Source organism: Bufo gargarizans, chromosome 2 (assembly GCF_014858855.1).
Source record: "Bufo gargarizans isolate SCDJY-AF-19 chromosome 2, ASM1485885v1, whole genome shotgun sequence".
Classification (NCBI taxonomy): domain Eukaryota; kingdom Metazoa; phylum Chordata; class Amphibia; order Anura; family Bufonidae; genus Bufo; species Bufo gargarizans.
The window spans coordinates 355,606,233-355,621,370 of NC_058081.1; the positions used below are offsets into that span (position 1 = coordinate 355,606,233).

The following is a 15,138-nucleotide window of genomic DNA, read 5'->3' on the forward strand; positions in this document are numbered from 1 at the left end:
AGCTCCCGTCCACTTCTGAGGTACTGTGCAGAATACACAATGTAACTTATGTTCTGCGATTTCTTACTGGAAGCTCTCCATTAGGGAGCATTCACACGAACGTGTTTTTCTTCCGTGTCCGTTCCGCAATTTTGACGGACAATGCACGGACCCATTCATTTCTATGGGTCCGTGAAAATTGCGGTATGCCTTTTATTCTCATCCGTGTGCTGTCTGTTCCGTGTGTCCGTTCCGTGTGTTTTAGAACATGTCCTATACTTGGCTGCAAATCACGGTCCGTGGCCCCATAGAAAGTCATTGGGTCCGTGAAAAACGGATAGCACACGGAAATGCATCCGTGTGTCATCCGTTTTTAACGGACCCTTGGACTGAAAACATTCTAGGAAACCCCATTTCATTACCCATCCGTTTTTTTTGCGGACCGTGAATAACGGATGACACACGGAAGCACCACGTCCGTATTATACGGACTTGCGGAACGGAAAAGGAAAGATAACTGAAGACATACGGAACACACGGATCCGTGATTTACGGACCGCAAAACCAACACGGTCGTGTGAATGCTCCCTTATCAGAATGAAACTCCCAGCATATTCCTAGTCAAACAACAGACTACAGGCTGTAATACGCATTCCAGCCACACTCTGCTGATAACAGGAGTTTCTCTTATCAACTAGAAATCACATGGAATTCTTCCCCAAGGTTCCCAAAAAGTGTACATAAAACAGTGCGGCAAAATCTATTATAATGGCAGCGAACGGTGAGATAAGCAACATATCTGAAAATATAATCTTACCCAACTCTTGAATGGTTCCCATTTCACCTGCATAGATGTGTGCCTGCATCTAAAAAAATCTGTGGCAACACTATGGTGCTGCCAGGTAAAAGGTCTTCCCTTCTATGTACATCACAATTTCAGAAACACACAGCGACCACATGGGGGAAAAGTGAGGACAGATTTCTACAACCTGTGCAGTTACTATAAGTCTGTCTTCAGTTAACGCCCCCTTGTGGCGGCTGTGTGTCACTGAAATCTGTACAGCAGACAACTATAAATTGCGGAAACACGATTAGACTATGTTCACACTGGTCAAAGTCTTCCTTCAGAGAGTCTGTCAGTCGTTCCATTACTTTTGGATATAGGTAAAGTCCACGGCACTCGTGTTTAAAGTGATCAGAAATGGTTCATTTATTGTCCATCCGATGCCTCAGATTCACAGTACTAGGGCCATGAACAAGGTCCTGGTGGACCGAAACGTTGGCCAGTGTTATAAGATTTAATTTTGGGATGGACAATAAATGAACCATTTCTGATCACTTTAAATACAAGTGCCGTGGTCTTTACCCATATCCATACTGATCATTACCACTGAGCACCGACAGCTACACAAGGAGTGCCATCCACTACAAACTATTGTAGATGTTGGTTCCATCACTTTTGACATCAAGAATTGCAAGAAATGCTATAGTTTGATGTAGAACTAATGGAGACTTTGATGGGGTCAGATGGCCAGCACATAGCTATCTTCCCATATAAATGAAAGCCACAACACAGCAGTGAACAGAGCCTAATGCAGGTAATGGTTGGACACCCATCAATCTTAGGGTCCATTCACACGTCCGCAAAATGGGTCTGCATCCGTTCCACAATTTTGCAGAACAGGTGCGGACCCCACCATTTTCAATGGGGCCGGAATGTGCGGACAAGAAAAGGCATTTTCTATGAGAACGCACATTGCCGGTGTCCATGTTTTGCGGATCCGCAAACACATACGGACGCGTGCATGGACCTTAATAGTTAGGAGTCATCAATTGTAATACTTCCTTTAATAAAAAACAACTAAAAGAGAAATTGCTTGAGAATAAATGAATACCATAGGAATGCAAGAGTGTTAACCTGATACCAGCTAATCAGTCATTTTTGTCTTTTTGCTTTTCTATATAACTCGGGATAAATACTCTAGCCATAAATATTTAGTGAACATAAAATTAAATAAAATCAAGATGGGACAGTCCCTTGATCCCAGAGATGACTAGAAAGCAGTGTGAGAACTGCACCAATGGGAGGTGACGATAAGGCACTCCAGCAGCGGGGTAACGGCTCCAGGTAAAGTAAAAAAAAGAAACCAAACAAGTAAACTAAACTCTAATTATAATAAATAAGGGGGAACTTTCCGAGGGATGTAGAAAGGGTATTTGAATCAGGCCACATTTTGGTCACTGTCTTGCGTTTCCACTGCAACTCCAACATGAGCATGACGTATGGTTCGCCCATGTAGTTTGTACCCATCTTGCTGTATGGTGGCCACACTGCCAGGCTTTCTGCCCTCTGCTGGTACATGAGAGACTATTTCATGGTCATAAGGATCATACGGTCCTCCCACTGGGGTCATTTTATGTAGTCCGTGTTTGGTAAATATGCTTTGCAGTTTCTTTTCCACTAAAGATAAGATTTCTGACGCATCCTTCATCCCTTTCTGCTGCGTTTCGTTCACCGACTGCTCCAAAATATCTGCCACATCCACCAAGTCCCGACAGAAGCTCTGGATACCTGCAAAAAAAGACCAGAGTGAACAGATGTCACAGCGCTTCTTCTGTACACAAGCTGACCAGCGGTTTCTACAGGAGGACGACCATCAGATGCATGTTTCACTGCCAAAAATGCATGAAGGCGACTGACAGTGCAAAATGTGTGTGACAATAGTGCACTTTTGAGTCACTTGATTCAGTCTTTTAAAAAGTTAATCCAAGTTTAGGCAACTTTTTACTTTTGGCCAGTACTGCACATTCAAAATGCTCCCTTCAAATGAGGAGGCTCCTCTCAGCAATGTTTCTGGTTCCAGACCTGTAACATACTGCGGCCAGTCACTGGCTTCAGTGGTGACAAGACCCCATGCGACACATGACAAAGCAGTGGCTTGCCGCTTGGGACACATCACCGCAAAGGCCTGCGACTGGATGCAGTGGCGCATGTGAACCCACCTGGATGTGTAGAGGTCTAGAACCTGAAACATCGGAGAGAAGCTCTGCGATGGAACCAAGCGGTGAGGAGCAGGGGGGTGGATTACTTTGCTTAGGTACAGTGCAGTAATGGCCAAAAGGAGATGTGTACTTCAGATATTGGCACATGTTAGATCATGTCTGCATGATCTAACACTGTCCAGCCATTGTTGGCAGTGGTAGACTGTGCAGGGACCCACCCATCTCTGACAAGGAGAATGGTAACACCCAGTTAGCAATTTATTCATACATTTACAGTAGGAATAATAGAGGAAAGGCACAACATGCAGTTATGAGAAAATAGCCGTTTCATGAGGAACGCAAGTAATTACTACATTAGCCATGTCAGGAGAGGTTACAGGTCCTCCATAAGAAATACTATGGGCAAAATCTGATGAATGACTGGTCACAGCAGCAGTAGTTCTCTTCTTTAACCCTGTCCTCGTCACTCACAGACAGTTCTTAGTTTCTATTTACTGCATATGACAAATCATGTGTCTGTCTGTCATGCTCATGGCAGGGAGAAGAAGTGAGAGAACGGCAATTAATGTATGCAGTCCTGTCTTCTGCTCCGTCAGACAGAAGTCGCTGAGTGATCTACAAAGAAGGAACCAGAGTCTTACCAAAGAGTTTTGCATCCTCCACAAACTTCTGTGTCCTTTTCCTAACGTTCTCCGAATCTGTTACTGCTCTTTTGTAACTCTCCTAGCAAAGAGAAGGATATTAGAGAATGCCGCCTGTAGTGACTGGATTCCCCCTTTATAATGGGACAAAACAACATACAAGGGGTGAATTTCTGGTTTCTGTTAAATTTTATGTCCATTAAAATATTCTAGTTTTCAAACCAGCAAAAAAAAAAAAAAAAAAAAGGGCAGATTGGCAAAAAAAAATAATATATCAGATTGCTTGGAGATCCCAGGTGTAAGACAACAGAAGTCAATGAAAAGCCATAGGACTCATGCACACGGCCGTTCCGTGCATTGGGGACCGCAAAATGCAGGCAACGTCCATGCAGCAGCCGGGACGGATCGGAGAAGGTCCCATTGAGAGCCGCAATGCAGTGGCGGACAGTGACCTGACTAAGGGTCCATTCACACGTCCTTTGTTTCTTTCCTGATCTGTTCCATTTTTTGCGGAACAGATCTGGACCCATTCATTTTCAATGGGTCCTGAAAAAAAAAAAATATTTGACAGCACAATGTCTGATTTTGACATGAAAATGAATGGGTCCAGATCTGTTCCGCAAAAAACTGAACAGATCAGGAAAGAAACAACGGACGTGTGAATGGACCCTAAAGGGTCCCGCGATGCAGGGGCCAAAGATTCTGCTGGTGTTGCAGAACTGGATGCATATCCAGCGGAGAACTGTAGTGTCTAAGACCCTGGACATGGAGGTATGGACACTGTCGTAGAGGAGTCTATTGTCCAGAGGCCAACAGATGAAGTTATGGACATTGCTGATAAAAGGTATGGAGCTAACCAGTAAAGCCCCTTCAATTTGTCCAGCCGTCATCATGGAGACCGTACTGACTGCAGGTCCACAGCACCAATACTATGGACTGACAACTGGGGATGATAATGATGACCTAGTGGCTGATACCTCACTGTATGAGGCAGTGGAGACCACTGTAGCAGTCAATGACTTCACTGTGATAGCTTAAAACTCCAGTCAGGGGGGTGAGAAAACCATGGAAATAACTGACAAAGTCAGAGCCCTTCTTAATGGGGACTACCCAGATGGATTACTGGATGACGAAACATCTGATCAACATGGATTATTAGAGTCATTTGACAATGGACTGTTCGTCAGTCTAATCACTCCTGTACCTGGCACCGTGGACGGAGTTCCAGAAGTGACCAGGATTCATCAGAACCTGTGTCCAGAACCAGAGGAGGTAATGTCTGAATTGGACATGATGACCTAGGGGACTATACCCTTTTAAGATCGGGAGTGAGCTTTAACCATGAGACTCAAAGTCGAGATGCGCGGAGGCGGATCTTGTCACCAGTTGTGTGTGTGTGGGGCGGGCGCAGAGATAATAGGCCCTTCAACATCAAAACTGACCCGCCAGATATCCAGTTCCGGGGTAACCGGGGTGAGCCCTCTTCCTGAGGTGAGGGAAGAGGTACCATTGCTATGTCAGCTTAGCTATGATGGCTCCCAGTGATCTCGATATGATTGACCTTTGTTTGAGAGGTCGGCTGATCTCCACTCACAATCCTGTCTTGGAGAAGGCATTGAGATGGGCTCAGGAGATGATCTGTTAATCCATCTCTTAAAAAGGGGGAGGTCTCAGGAATTATTATAATGTTTGCAGTGATAATATATGTTTTATGGTTATATGTCGTAGTGTATCATATTCCGGTGTGATTTACATATCTATACAGGGTGTATTTATATTTTCTGTATTACAAGGCCAGCAGCCATGTTGGGGGTAATTGATTTATGAATTGGTTTAAGGCTGCATAGAGCGAGCCGTGCTGTCTGCCTCGTACCTGGGAAACAGCCAAACTGCTCCCCGGGACATAGTTAGCACAGAGATGGTTTGCTGGTCACACTTCAGGACAGGGGACTGCAGACTCTCTGGCACCTTTTCTTCAGCAGGGGGGTTCCTAACCAGAGAATGAACAATTATTTGTAGTCCTTTGTAAAATGTTGAGGAGGTGGATGTCTCCAAAATCCAGCTCATCACCTCTGGTATGATGGGGGCATTTCATGGACACCAGACATGGTGTGTCAACTCGCCTTTATCTTCCTAGAAGGATCTCCTCTTCCGAGCGTCCTGGACGTGTCTAGTTTGATATGCTAGGACTTGGAACTGTGAGATATGAAGAAGGGCTGGGGCCTGTCTCTTCCCCAGGGCAACTGGGAAAATATCTTGGATATTTTCACACCTGTTCCCTAGATGTCCGGAGGGGAGAGGGAGGCTGCATGTGCAATAAAGCCGAGTCAGAATCCCCCTCAGGCCTGCCCCTGAAGGAAAGACATAAAAATGTAATCCCTAGGATATTTGGGTGTCAAAGTGGGAGATCCAACCAAATTGGTTACTCTGCCCAAACTTTGCAGCGTGCTGGCTCTCTCATTTTGGGTAGAGAGCTGGTCTTATGGCTTCACAGCCTTTTAACTAAGATCAAGTGTAGTATCTGTTCTTAGATTCCTGGTGGCCAGAGTCCTGCCAGGATGTAGAGCAGAGAACCACACAGCAAGCCTAGGGTGTACGGCTTGGGTTTAAAGGTACCCTTACTAGGTGACCAAGGCCTCTGCTGGATCTAAGCCACGGCCTGAGATGTTTGAAAGCCTAAGGTGCAGAGGTGCCCCAGGAGTGGTGACCTGAACTCACTGGGGGTGGGAGCCCACTGAGTGAGGGCACATTTGCACACACTTCACCTTTACACATTTTGAGCACACTGACTTCTCTCTGCTCAGCTTCGGCCCAGAAAAGATGAGGAATATCCAAAAATTCCGGTCGAATGTCCAGGCCGCAATGGCACACATTCACTTATTTATCTTTTATGTTCACTGTGTGTTCACTTTTCACATTGTTAGTATCCCCCTTGAGATCTAGGGGGGTGGCCATCCCAGTTCCACACCCCCCCCCCCCCCCCCGCCAAACCCCTTGGTCTCTCCCTTTGGGAGAGATCAGCCTTAGTAGTTGAGGCTCCATGCTACACCTGGGGTGGCGCCCAGGTTGAAGACCGGAGCCACAGACGCGGCACACCCTCAGCTTCGGCTGAGGGTCGACTGGGTGTACCCCCGGCTTCGGGTTACCTGTTTTGTCTCGGTCCCTTGCAGGAGCCTTCTGACCCGGAGGGACTGGGAAAGGTTTATGGGGGGCCCTTATTTGGAAGAGGGCCTGCAATTGACTGTACCTAGTGCATGTTTTTTGTGTGGCACGCTGCACAAATTTTGTTGCACGGGTGTAGAAAGCACGCTCCTCAGGCTTATAAAAATAAAATAAAAAAATTACTCTGCCGAAATCTCCTGGGAGGAAAGAATTTTACCACACAAATGTTAAGTATCAGAACATTCTAGGTTTTCTCCTTTTTTATTTACAATTGTTTGCGCTTTATGTACAGTCAGTCTGGACCCTTCTTCATGTATGGCCACTAAGAACTTACTGTTAAGTCTCGAACCTCCTCCTCGAGCTTGAGCGCCTTCCTCTCGAGTGATGTCGCCGCATAAGACTGATCGGCAGCACCGTTGTCTGCGGTGGTCTGGTCCCCGGTACTTTTCTGTTGAGGGGCGGCACTATAGGCACACACCGAACACCTGCCAAGTAAGGGGAGTTTAATAAAACCTCTCTCTCCATAAAGAATGAATAACCACACATGCAGGTGGGAAGTATACAGGGATAATAGACGGAGATCTATCTCAATTAGCAGACAGAGGATGCAGGCCGCTGCACAGAGGCCATTGTGTTCATCGAGCCATGGCATGGCCTTTTACTTGACCCCATTACTATACCTCCTAGCTGCTGCCTTTAGGTGTGGGGTCATTCCTGAATCCTGCACCACAGGGAACTTACATAATCTTGTATTGTAATCACAATGATATTACCAAACCTTTTCCACCATCGAAAGGACGCAAGGCATTTTATCAGTGCAACAGGCTGAGTGGCTAAGGTCTAAAGCTGGCCATACACCTTGCAGAACTGGCTTAGTTTCGTAGGCCAACCATCTAATGTGAATGTGGGCCTCCAGACCTTCACCCAATACCATGCCTGACCCTTTTGACCTTGACGAGATAAGCCACCACTGCCCATAGCAACCAGATTCCACCTTGTTTTTCAGAGCTACTTTGAAAAATGAAAGGTGGAATCCGATTGGCTATGGGCAACTAAGCCAGTTCTCCTTTATACCAGTTTGGATAAATCTGCCCCACTTTGTCATACACTTGATACATGGGGACCTATGGGCATGAGTATACATCAGGGAATACTGCTGGTCTATATCACAAGATGTGACCAGAGTCTAGCAAACGTACAATCACTCCAATATGCTGAAGATGCAGATTCCACATCTGCAGTGTGAGGTCCTGGGAATTATATATAAGGCTACGTTCACATTTTGCTGGTCTACATATGTTATACAGATAGGATTCTCCGCTAGAGAGATTCCATGGAAGTTAATGGGGATGTTAGGGGCCATGCACCCGGTACAGTGATGAAGGAGACTATGCAGGTCCTTTTATTGCCGATTCCCAACTGAAGGGAAGAAAATCCCTAAAATCAGAGGCACGTATTGTCCCACAGTGGCCCTCAAATTCTGGATCCCAAATACAGCCACATAGGTGAGGGGTTAGGGTACTTTCACGTTAGCGTTTTTCTTTTCCGGCATAGAGTTCCGTCACAGGGGCTCTATACCAGAAAATAACTGATCAGTTATATCCCCATGCATTCTGAATGGAGAGTAAGACCTCTTTCACACTTGCGTTGTCCGGATCCGTTGTGTACTCCACTTGCCGGAATTACACGCCGGATCCGGAAAAACGCAAGTGAACTGAAAGCATTTGAAGATGGATCCGTCTTCAAAATGCTTTCAGTGTTACTATGGCAGCCAGGACGCTATTAAAGTCCTGGTTGCCATAGTAGGAGCGGGGAGCGGTATACTTACAGTCCGCGCGGCTCCCGGGGCGCTCCAGAGTGACGTCAGAGCGCCCCATGCGCATGGATGACGTGCCATGCGATCACGCCATCCATGTGCGTGGGGCGCCCTGACGTCACTCTGGAGCGCCCCGGGAGCCGCACGGACGGTAAGTATGCTGCTCTCCCGCTCCACACTACACTTTACCATGGCTGCCAGGACTTTAGCGTCCCGGCAGCCATGGTAACCATTGAGAAAAAGCTAAACGGCGGATCCGGCAATGCGCCGAAACGACGTTTTGCTTAAGGCCGGATCAATGCCTTTCAATGGGCCTTAATTCCGGATCCGGCCTTGCGGCAAGTCTTCAGGATTTTTGGCCGGAGCAAAAAGCGCAGCATGCTGCGGTATTTTCTCCGGCCAAAAAACACTCCGGTCCGGAACTGAAGACATCCTGATGCATCCTGAACGGATTTCACTCCATTCAGAATACATTAGGATAAAACTGATCAGGATTCTTCCGGCATAGAGCCCCGACGACGGAACTCTATGCCGGAAGAAAAGAACGCAGATGTGAAAGAGCCCTTATCTCCGGCAGAAAAAACTGATGACTTGCCTGAATTCCGGATCCGGCATTTTTTTCCTCAGGAATGTATTAGTGCCAGATCAGGCATTCAAAATACCGAAATGCCGGATCCGTTCTTCTGGTCTGCACATGCCCAGAACTTAAAAAATGAGAAAAATAAATAAATACCGGATCCGTTTTGCCTGACTACGGAAAAACGAATCCGGTATTGCAATGCATTTTTCTGACTGATCAGAAAAAATGACAGCGTTTGCATACAGTTTGCCTGATCAGGCAGACAGTTCAGGCAACGGAACTGCCTGCCGGAATCAAACACCACAAGTGTGAAAGTACCCTTAGTGCCGATCTTTCGCTATACGTTTCTGTGAAGGCTATAAAGCAGAACGATGTAGTAAAGAGTGGAACTTTGTTCTAGCTTATGTCATCAGATGTGAACATTCTGTAAACCACGCGGTCAGTATGGAGGCTTCGCCCCCTCTTCAGTGCAGTGCCTCTCCTTCGCTGACTGAGGCTACGTGAAGGAGCGAAGGAGGAGAATGGAGTCTCAATGCTCCCCTCCTCCCACTCTGCACACAAGCTATAGCTAGAAACCAAAGTCCACAGCAGAAGATCTCCAGATGGGCTTCATTCCTGCCCCAGCCCTGTGGCTCGTACAGGTCCTATAGAAAAAGTTTATTCCCGATACCTGGCCTGTATAAAAACTCGTCTTTCAGCCAGCATCAGTGCTGCGCAGGAAGAACGATATTCCTAGGAAAGAAGTGATCTCATCTCCATTCATGATCAGGCAGTTATTAGGAAAGTCTGGTTTGTTCCTGATAACGTGTCCGATCATCAACCAGGGTAAAAGGACCTTACAGGGGTATTCAGCTGGATAGGGGATGACTCTCTAACCCAGGCATCCTCAAACTGCTGCCCTCCAGCTGTTGTAAAACTACAACTCCCACAATGCCCTGCTGTAGGCTGATACCTGTAGGCTGTTCGGGCATGCTGAGAGTTGTAGTTTTGCAACAGCTGGAGGGCCGCAGTTTGAGGATGCCTGCTCTAACCCAAATACCCCTTTACCTCATGGGGCTGCATTGTGAAACTACAGCAGTGTGCGATAATACCATTATGCGTAGTCTGGTTATTGCACTTTGTGGAGGTATACTGTACCACCAAAACCATACGTCTTTTACCGCAGCTTCTTTCTTTTCTTTTTTATATGTGGAATTATTATTTATATATTTTTTTTTTACGTATTTCCCCTGTATTTACACAATTAAATTTGGCTCTGATATTTTAGTGGTGGTTTTTCAAGCGCTTTTTGCACACAAAAGTAGCTCATATTGGCATATATAAGGTCCCCCTTTTCAGCAACGCCCAGCCCCTTCCACTACATTTCTGTACAGTAACACTTTTTTTTTCTCATTGATGTGAATGTAAATACATTTACATCCATTAACGGTATCCAGTTTTTTCAGATGTCATAAAATCTTTAAAAAATAAAAATTTGTGAAATCTTAAAAAACGGACACAAACGTATTGAAACCTATGCACATCCCTCAAACATATGTTAAAGAAAGGATAGATCACCACCAAATTGTATACGCTTGTGTACTTTTACCATATGTCTAAATGTATCCGCTTGACTGGCGACAAAAACGAGATGTGAACAGGCTCTAAACCCGTCCCCTAGCCGGAGCATTCGGGGGGGGGGGGGGGGGGGGGGGAAATAAAGGATGTGGAAACCCTAGACGTGCCAAATTGCAGCAAATTGTGAGCAGATGCGTTAGTAAATCAGGGCCTGTGCGTCCGTCTTATCACTAGCATTTTCTTCATGACCGTTTTCCTCCTTAGAGAAGATGTCAAACGTCTGGAAAACCGCCAAAAACACAAACACCACATGCTGCGTTTTTTTATAAAAGGGCTACTTAATTAACAAAATGGTCATTAACCAAAAACACTTGTGTCCTGCATTTGATATTTCCTAGATCCTTCAGCTAAGCTAACATTCAGAGCAGCCACTTTTCCTGCCAAAAATGCAGGGGCAAAAATAAATACATAGACAAAAAAAAGCAAAAAAGTACAGAAAAGGGGTGGAACCCCCCCCAGGTTTGAAAGTACCCTAAAAACTATGTTGCTGTTACTTGTGGCAACAAATGCTGTTTTGTTCTGCTACAGTCTTGTTCTCATGCGCACCGAGGGTACCTGCACATTGCAGATTACACGCGCCTTTTCCACATGGATTTCCGTGCAGGAAAACCTCAGCACAAGGGCTCATGCACACAAGCGTATTTTCTTTCTGTTGCCATTCAGTTTTTTTTTTTTTTTGCGGACCGTATGCAGAACCATTCATTTCAGTGGGTCCACAAAAAAATACAAAATACGGAAGTTAATCCGTGTGCATTCCGTTTTTCGGTTCTGCAAAAGAATAGAACATGTCCTATTATTGTCCACATTATGGACAAGGATAGTACTGTTCTATTAGGGGCCAGCTGTTCTGTAAAATACGAACATTATCCATAATTTTTGCGCACCACAAAATACATACGGTCGTGTGCATGAGCCCTTAGGCCTCATGCACACAAACGCATTTTCTTTCCGTGTCCGTTCCTTTTTTTTTCTGCATACGTATATGAAACGTGCAGGTAGCCTTAACCCTATGGACCCAATGCAGACAAATCTTAGAGAAAAGCGACTTCAACCTTTCTAGTGGCTTGGGAGACAATTGGAACCATAGCTGGGCCCATTGTGTAAACAGGCCCCCTGGCATGGGGTCACTCAGGCATTTTTAATGGTGGTGTCACCACAAACATTGCAGCTGTGTGAACCAACACTGGCCTTTATCTTTAGTCAAACACCTTGACTAGAGCTGGGGCCACCAAGGCAGATAAAAGAAAACTAATTTCCCCGGCACAGAGGTGAAATGTGTAAGATCCCAATCCTAGAGGTGGCCACACACAGGACTCCCTCTCCAGACCACTGTGACCCAATTCCATCCAACCACGAGGATTACCCGGAGAGCACAACAGACAGTGCACAGCTTGCGGAAACTCTTTCTGATGCAATAGTCATATGCATCAGTCATATGCAGAGTCATTTGCAGAGTCATTTCCACCCGGGACCGAGAAGTCCAGCACAGCAGATTCCATTAATGTGACATGGCCATAACGTGTCTCCTCAGACATGAGAGGAGGAGGAGTAGTAGTTGTAAAGAAGTGCAGTCTACCACAGAGCTCACTTTTCCTAGCTTGGATGTATGTCAGCAGAAGGGGGTCATCAGAGAAACCAGCACGTCCCACCACTTTGCCAACTCATTGCTACAGGGTAGGAGGACACCACAACGGAAACAATACCGTACTTAGCTCTAGAACCCCACATCTAATATGAACTATACACCAATGAATAAATATTCCTAGTCTACAGTGTGCAGGGTCTTCCTGGGGCAGGAACATTTTCATGTCAAACCCATGACACGTGCACAACAGTCCTGACATGCCTACAATACCCGATTCTAGGAGCTGATGATGTGTGTGGTTGCAGCCTCCAGTGACGTTCTACTAGAGTACATCGGACAGATCCGATTGTGATGCCTTACGCTACATTCAGTACATACTGATCTATACGTACACTGCTCACACTATATACATGCGGTGAGGTCCAGAGGATAGGGGACAAGCTGTTGTCGTGGGACAATCCCTTTAACTGACTCTAAAAGCCCCCATTTGCCCAGCGGAGGCTAGAGGGGTGTCCCTTTGGACTCGTGTCAGAGTACATTGGTGTACGTTTTTTTTTTTTTAGCAGACTGCAGAAACCATATTCCACGTGGTATATAATCTGTTCTAACATTGGAGCCTAAGGGCGACTTATGCCACCGTATATCAATTGGGAGATTCTCCAGATGTATACTCAGACATAAGGTGAACGAAACTAGGAAAATCCAACTCGTCTGACGGTTAGCCTTCATTCACACTATCAGCATTTTGTATCGAACATGGGAAGTTTTGGATGTCCTCCAGGTTCTGGACTAGGCCAGAGTTGCCTGAGGGTACCTGACCGCCCCCTTGTAATAAGGCAGACACAAATAGTGCGGAGCTCAGCCCCATCAGCGGGGGGGTAGGATTTAGATAACTACCTTTACATATTAACATACCAGGCAATTCCTGGCAATCTGACCTGTTTTCTTGTGTAAATGGAAACTATTTGTATTCTGAAAGGTCTGTAGACCCTGGGGGGGAGGCTAGGGGGTGTCTGTTGGTGGTAGAGTGCCCATCATCCCATTCAATCACAAGGGGGGATGGGCCATCAGCATAGCCAATATTTGTACCAATGCCCAGTAACCTTTTAAATCAAGCTATTAAGGGTCCATTCAGACATCTGCAAAACATGGATACCGGCCGAGTGCGTTCTGCATTTTGCAGACCACATATGGCCGTCCCAAGGATAGAAATGCCTATGCTCGCAGACAAGAATAGAACATGCCCTCTCTTTTTTGAGGGAAGCGGAACGGAACTATGGTGTGCTGTCCACATCTTTGGCAGCCCCATTGAAATTAATAGGGATGCACCCGTTCTGAAAAAAAATTGCGGAAAGGATGCAGACCCAGAATTACGGACGTGTGAATGGACCCTAAGGCCTCTTGCACACGAACATGTGCGCTCAGAGGCCGTACTACGGCCCGCAATGCACGAACACCCACCATAGAAGACAGCCGCAGCGGATCGCAAACCCAATCACTTTAATGGGTCCACGATCCGGCTGTTCCGCAAAAAGATAGAACATGTCCTATCTTTTTGCAGAACGGAAGTACGGGACGAAACCCCACAGAAGCACTCCGTAGTGCTTCCATTCTGCATCTCCGGATTTGCGGACCCACTGAAGTGAATGGGTCCGCATCCGTGATATGGAATGCACACGGGCCGGTGCCTGTTTATTGCGGATTCGCAAATGCGGTCCATAATACAGCCACGGAGTGCAATAAGCATACGGCTGATGTGAAGAAAAACTGCATTAGTGGCTCATAGCAGCCAATCAGATTCCATCGGATTGGTTGCTGTGGGCAACTAAAAGCCAGTTCTACTTGACACCAGACAGCACAAGGATCGCTCTGAGGACGCCAGAGTCCGGGAAGGGCCGCTCATGTGATGCACTGGGGCTCTATAGAGGGGATACGTAGAGAAGTGCTGACCCTCCTGCAGCACGTGCGGTCAGTTACTATGGTAACTAACGGACACTGTACAGTAGCCCTGATAAAGCCATATAGTAGTGGCCTCCACCGTGTAACGCACGAAAGGGCCCCACTGACTACAGCTCCTATACCCCACTCCATTTCACTTTTAAGGGCAGCACTCACCTGCTGTGCCGGGCCCCGTGGGATAGCAATACCCGAAGCTGGTCAGCCGCGGCTCTCATCCTCAGCCCTGCCATGTCCACACTTCTCGTCTCGTCTTTCTGTTAGTGTAGGAGCGCGGCGCACATGCGCAGTAGAACCACTACCAGAGCACGGGCAGCAGCCAATAGAAAAAGGGGGCGTGTGAAACTACAACTCCCGGCACGCAACTGGCTGCCCGGCGGGGCACGTGACGTTCGGTTACACCTAGGCTAGGGAGCTACGTCCCTTAGCTGTAACAACAGTGGGGTTGCCTATAGCAACCTTGCGTCAATCCTCATGGTATGGCGAGCTGTGCTATCACGTGGTCACATTTTGCAGCCATTTGAAGAATTTCTCAAAAACCGCATGTCAGAACTGATGTGAATGAACTGCATGGAAAACCAGCATTTTTTTTTTAAATGTTACATTTCATGGCAATTGAGAAAAAAATATGTGGCACCCTGTGATTTATAGCTATGGTCAGTTATACAGCAATGGCCTGAGGTGGATTACTCAGATCTGCATGCAGGAAATCAAAGCGAAATACAGTTGACCAAATTTCACGTACACGGTGCGTAATCTTGTGCGTGAATTAACCCGTGATGCAGCTTTTAACCCTTCC

The 15,138-nt window shown here is 46.5% G+C and overlaps 1 protein-coding gene across 1 annotated transcript; it reads right to left on the bottom strand.

The window, feature by feature from the left end:
- Positions 1-445: 445 nt before the first annotated feature.
- On the bottom strand, positions 446-14,626 carry GRPEL2 (GrpE like 2, mitochondrial). Its single transcript, XM_044277474.1, has 4 exons — positions 14,499-14,626; positions 7,120-7,270; positions 3,624-3,705; positions 446-2,551 (listed from the first exon to the last, which is right to left on the bottom strand). The coding sequence occupies exons 1-4, from the start codon at positions 14,570-14,572 to the stop codon at positions 2,202-2,204; spliced, it is 657 nt and encodes a 218-aa protein (XP_044133409.1). The 5' UTR covers positions 14,573-14,626; the 3' UTR covers positions 446-2,201.
- Positions 14,627-15,138: the final 512 nt, after the last annotated feature.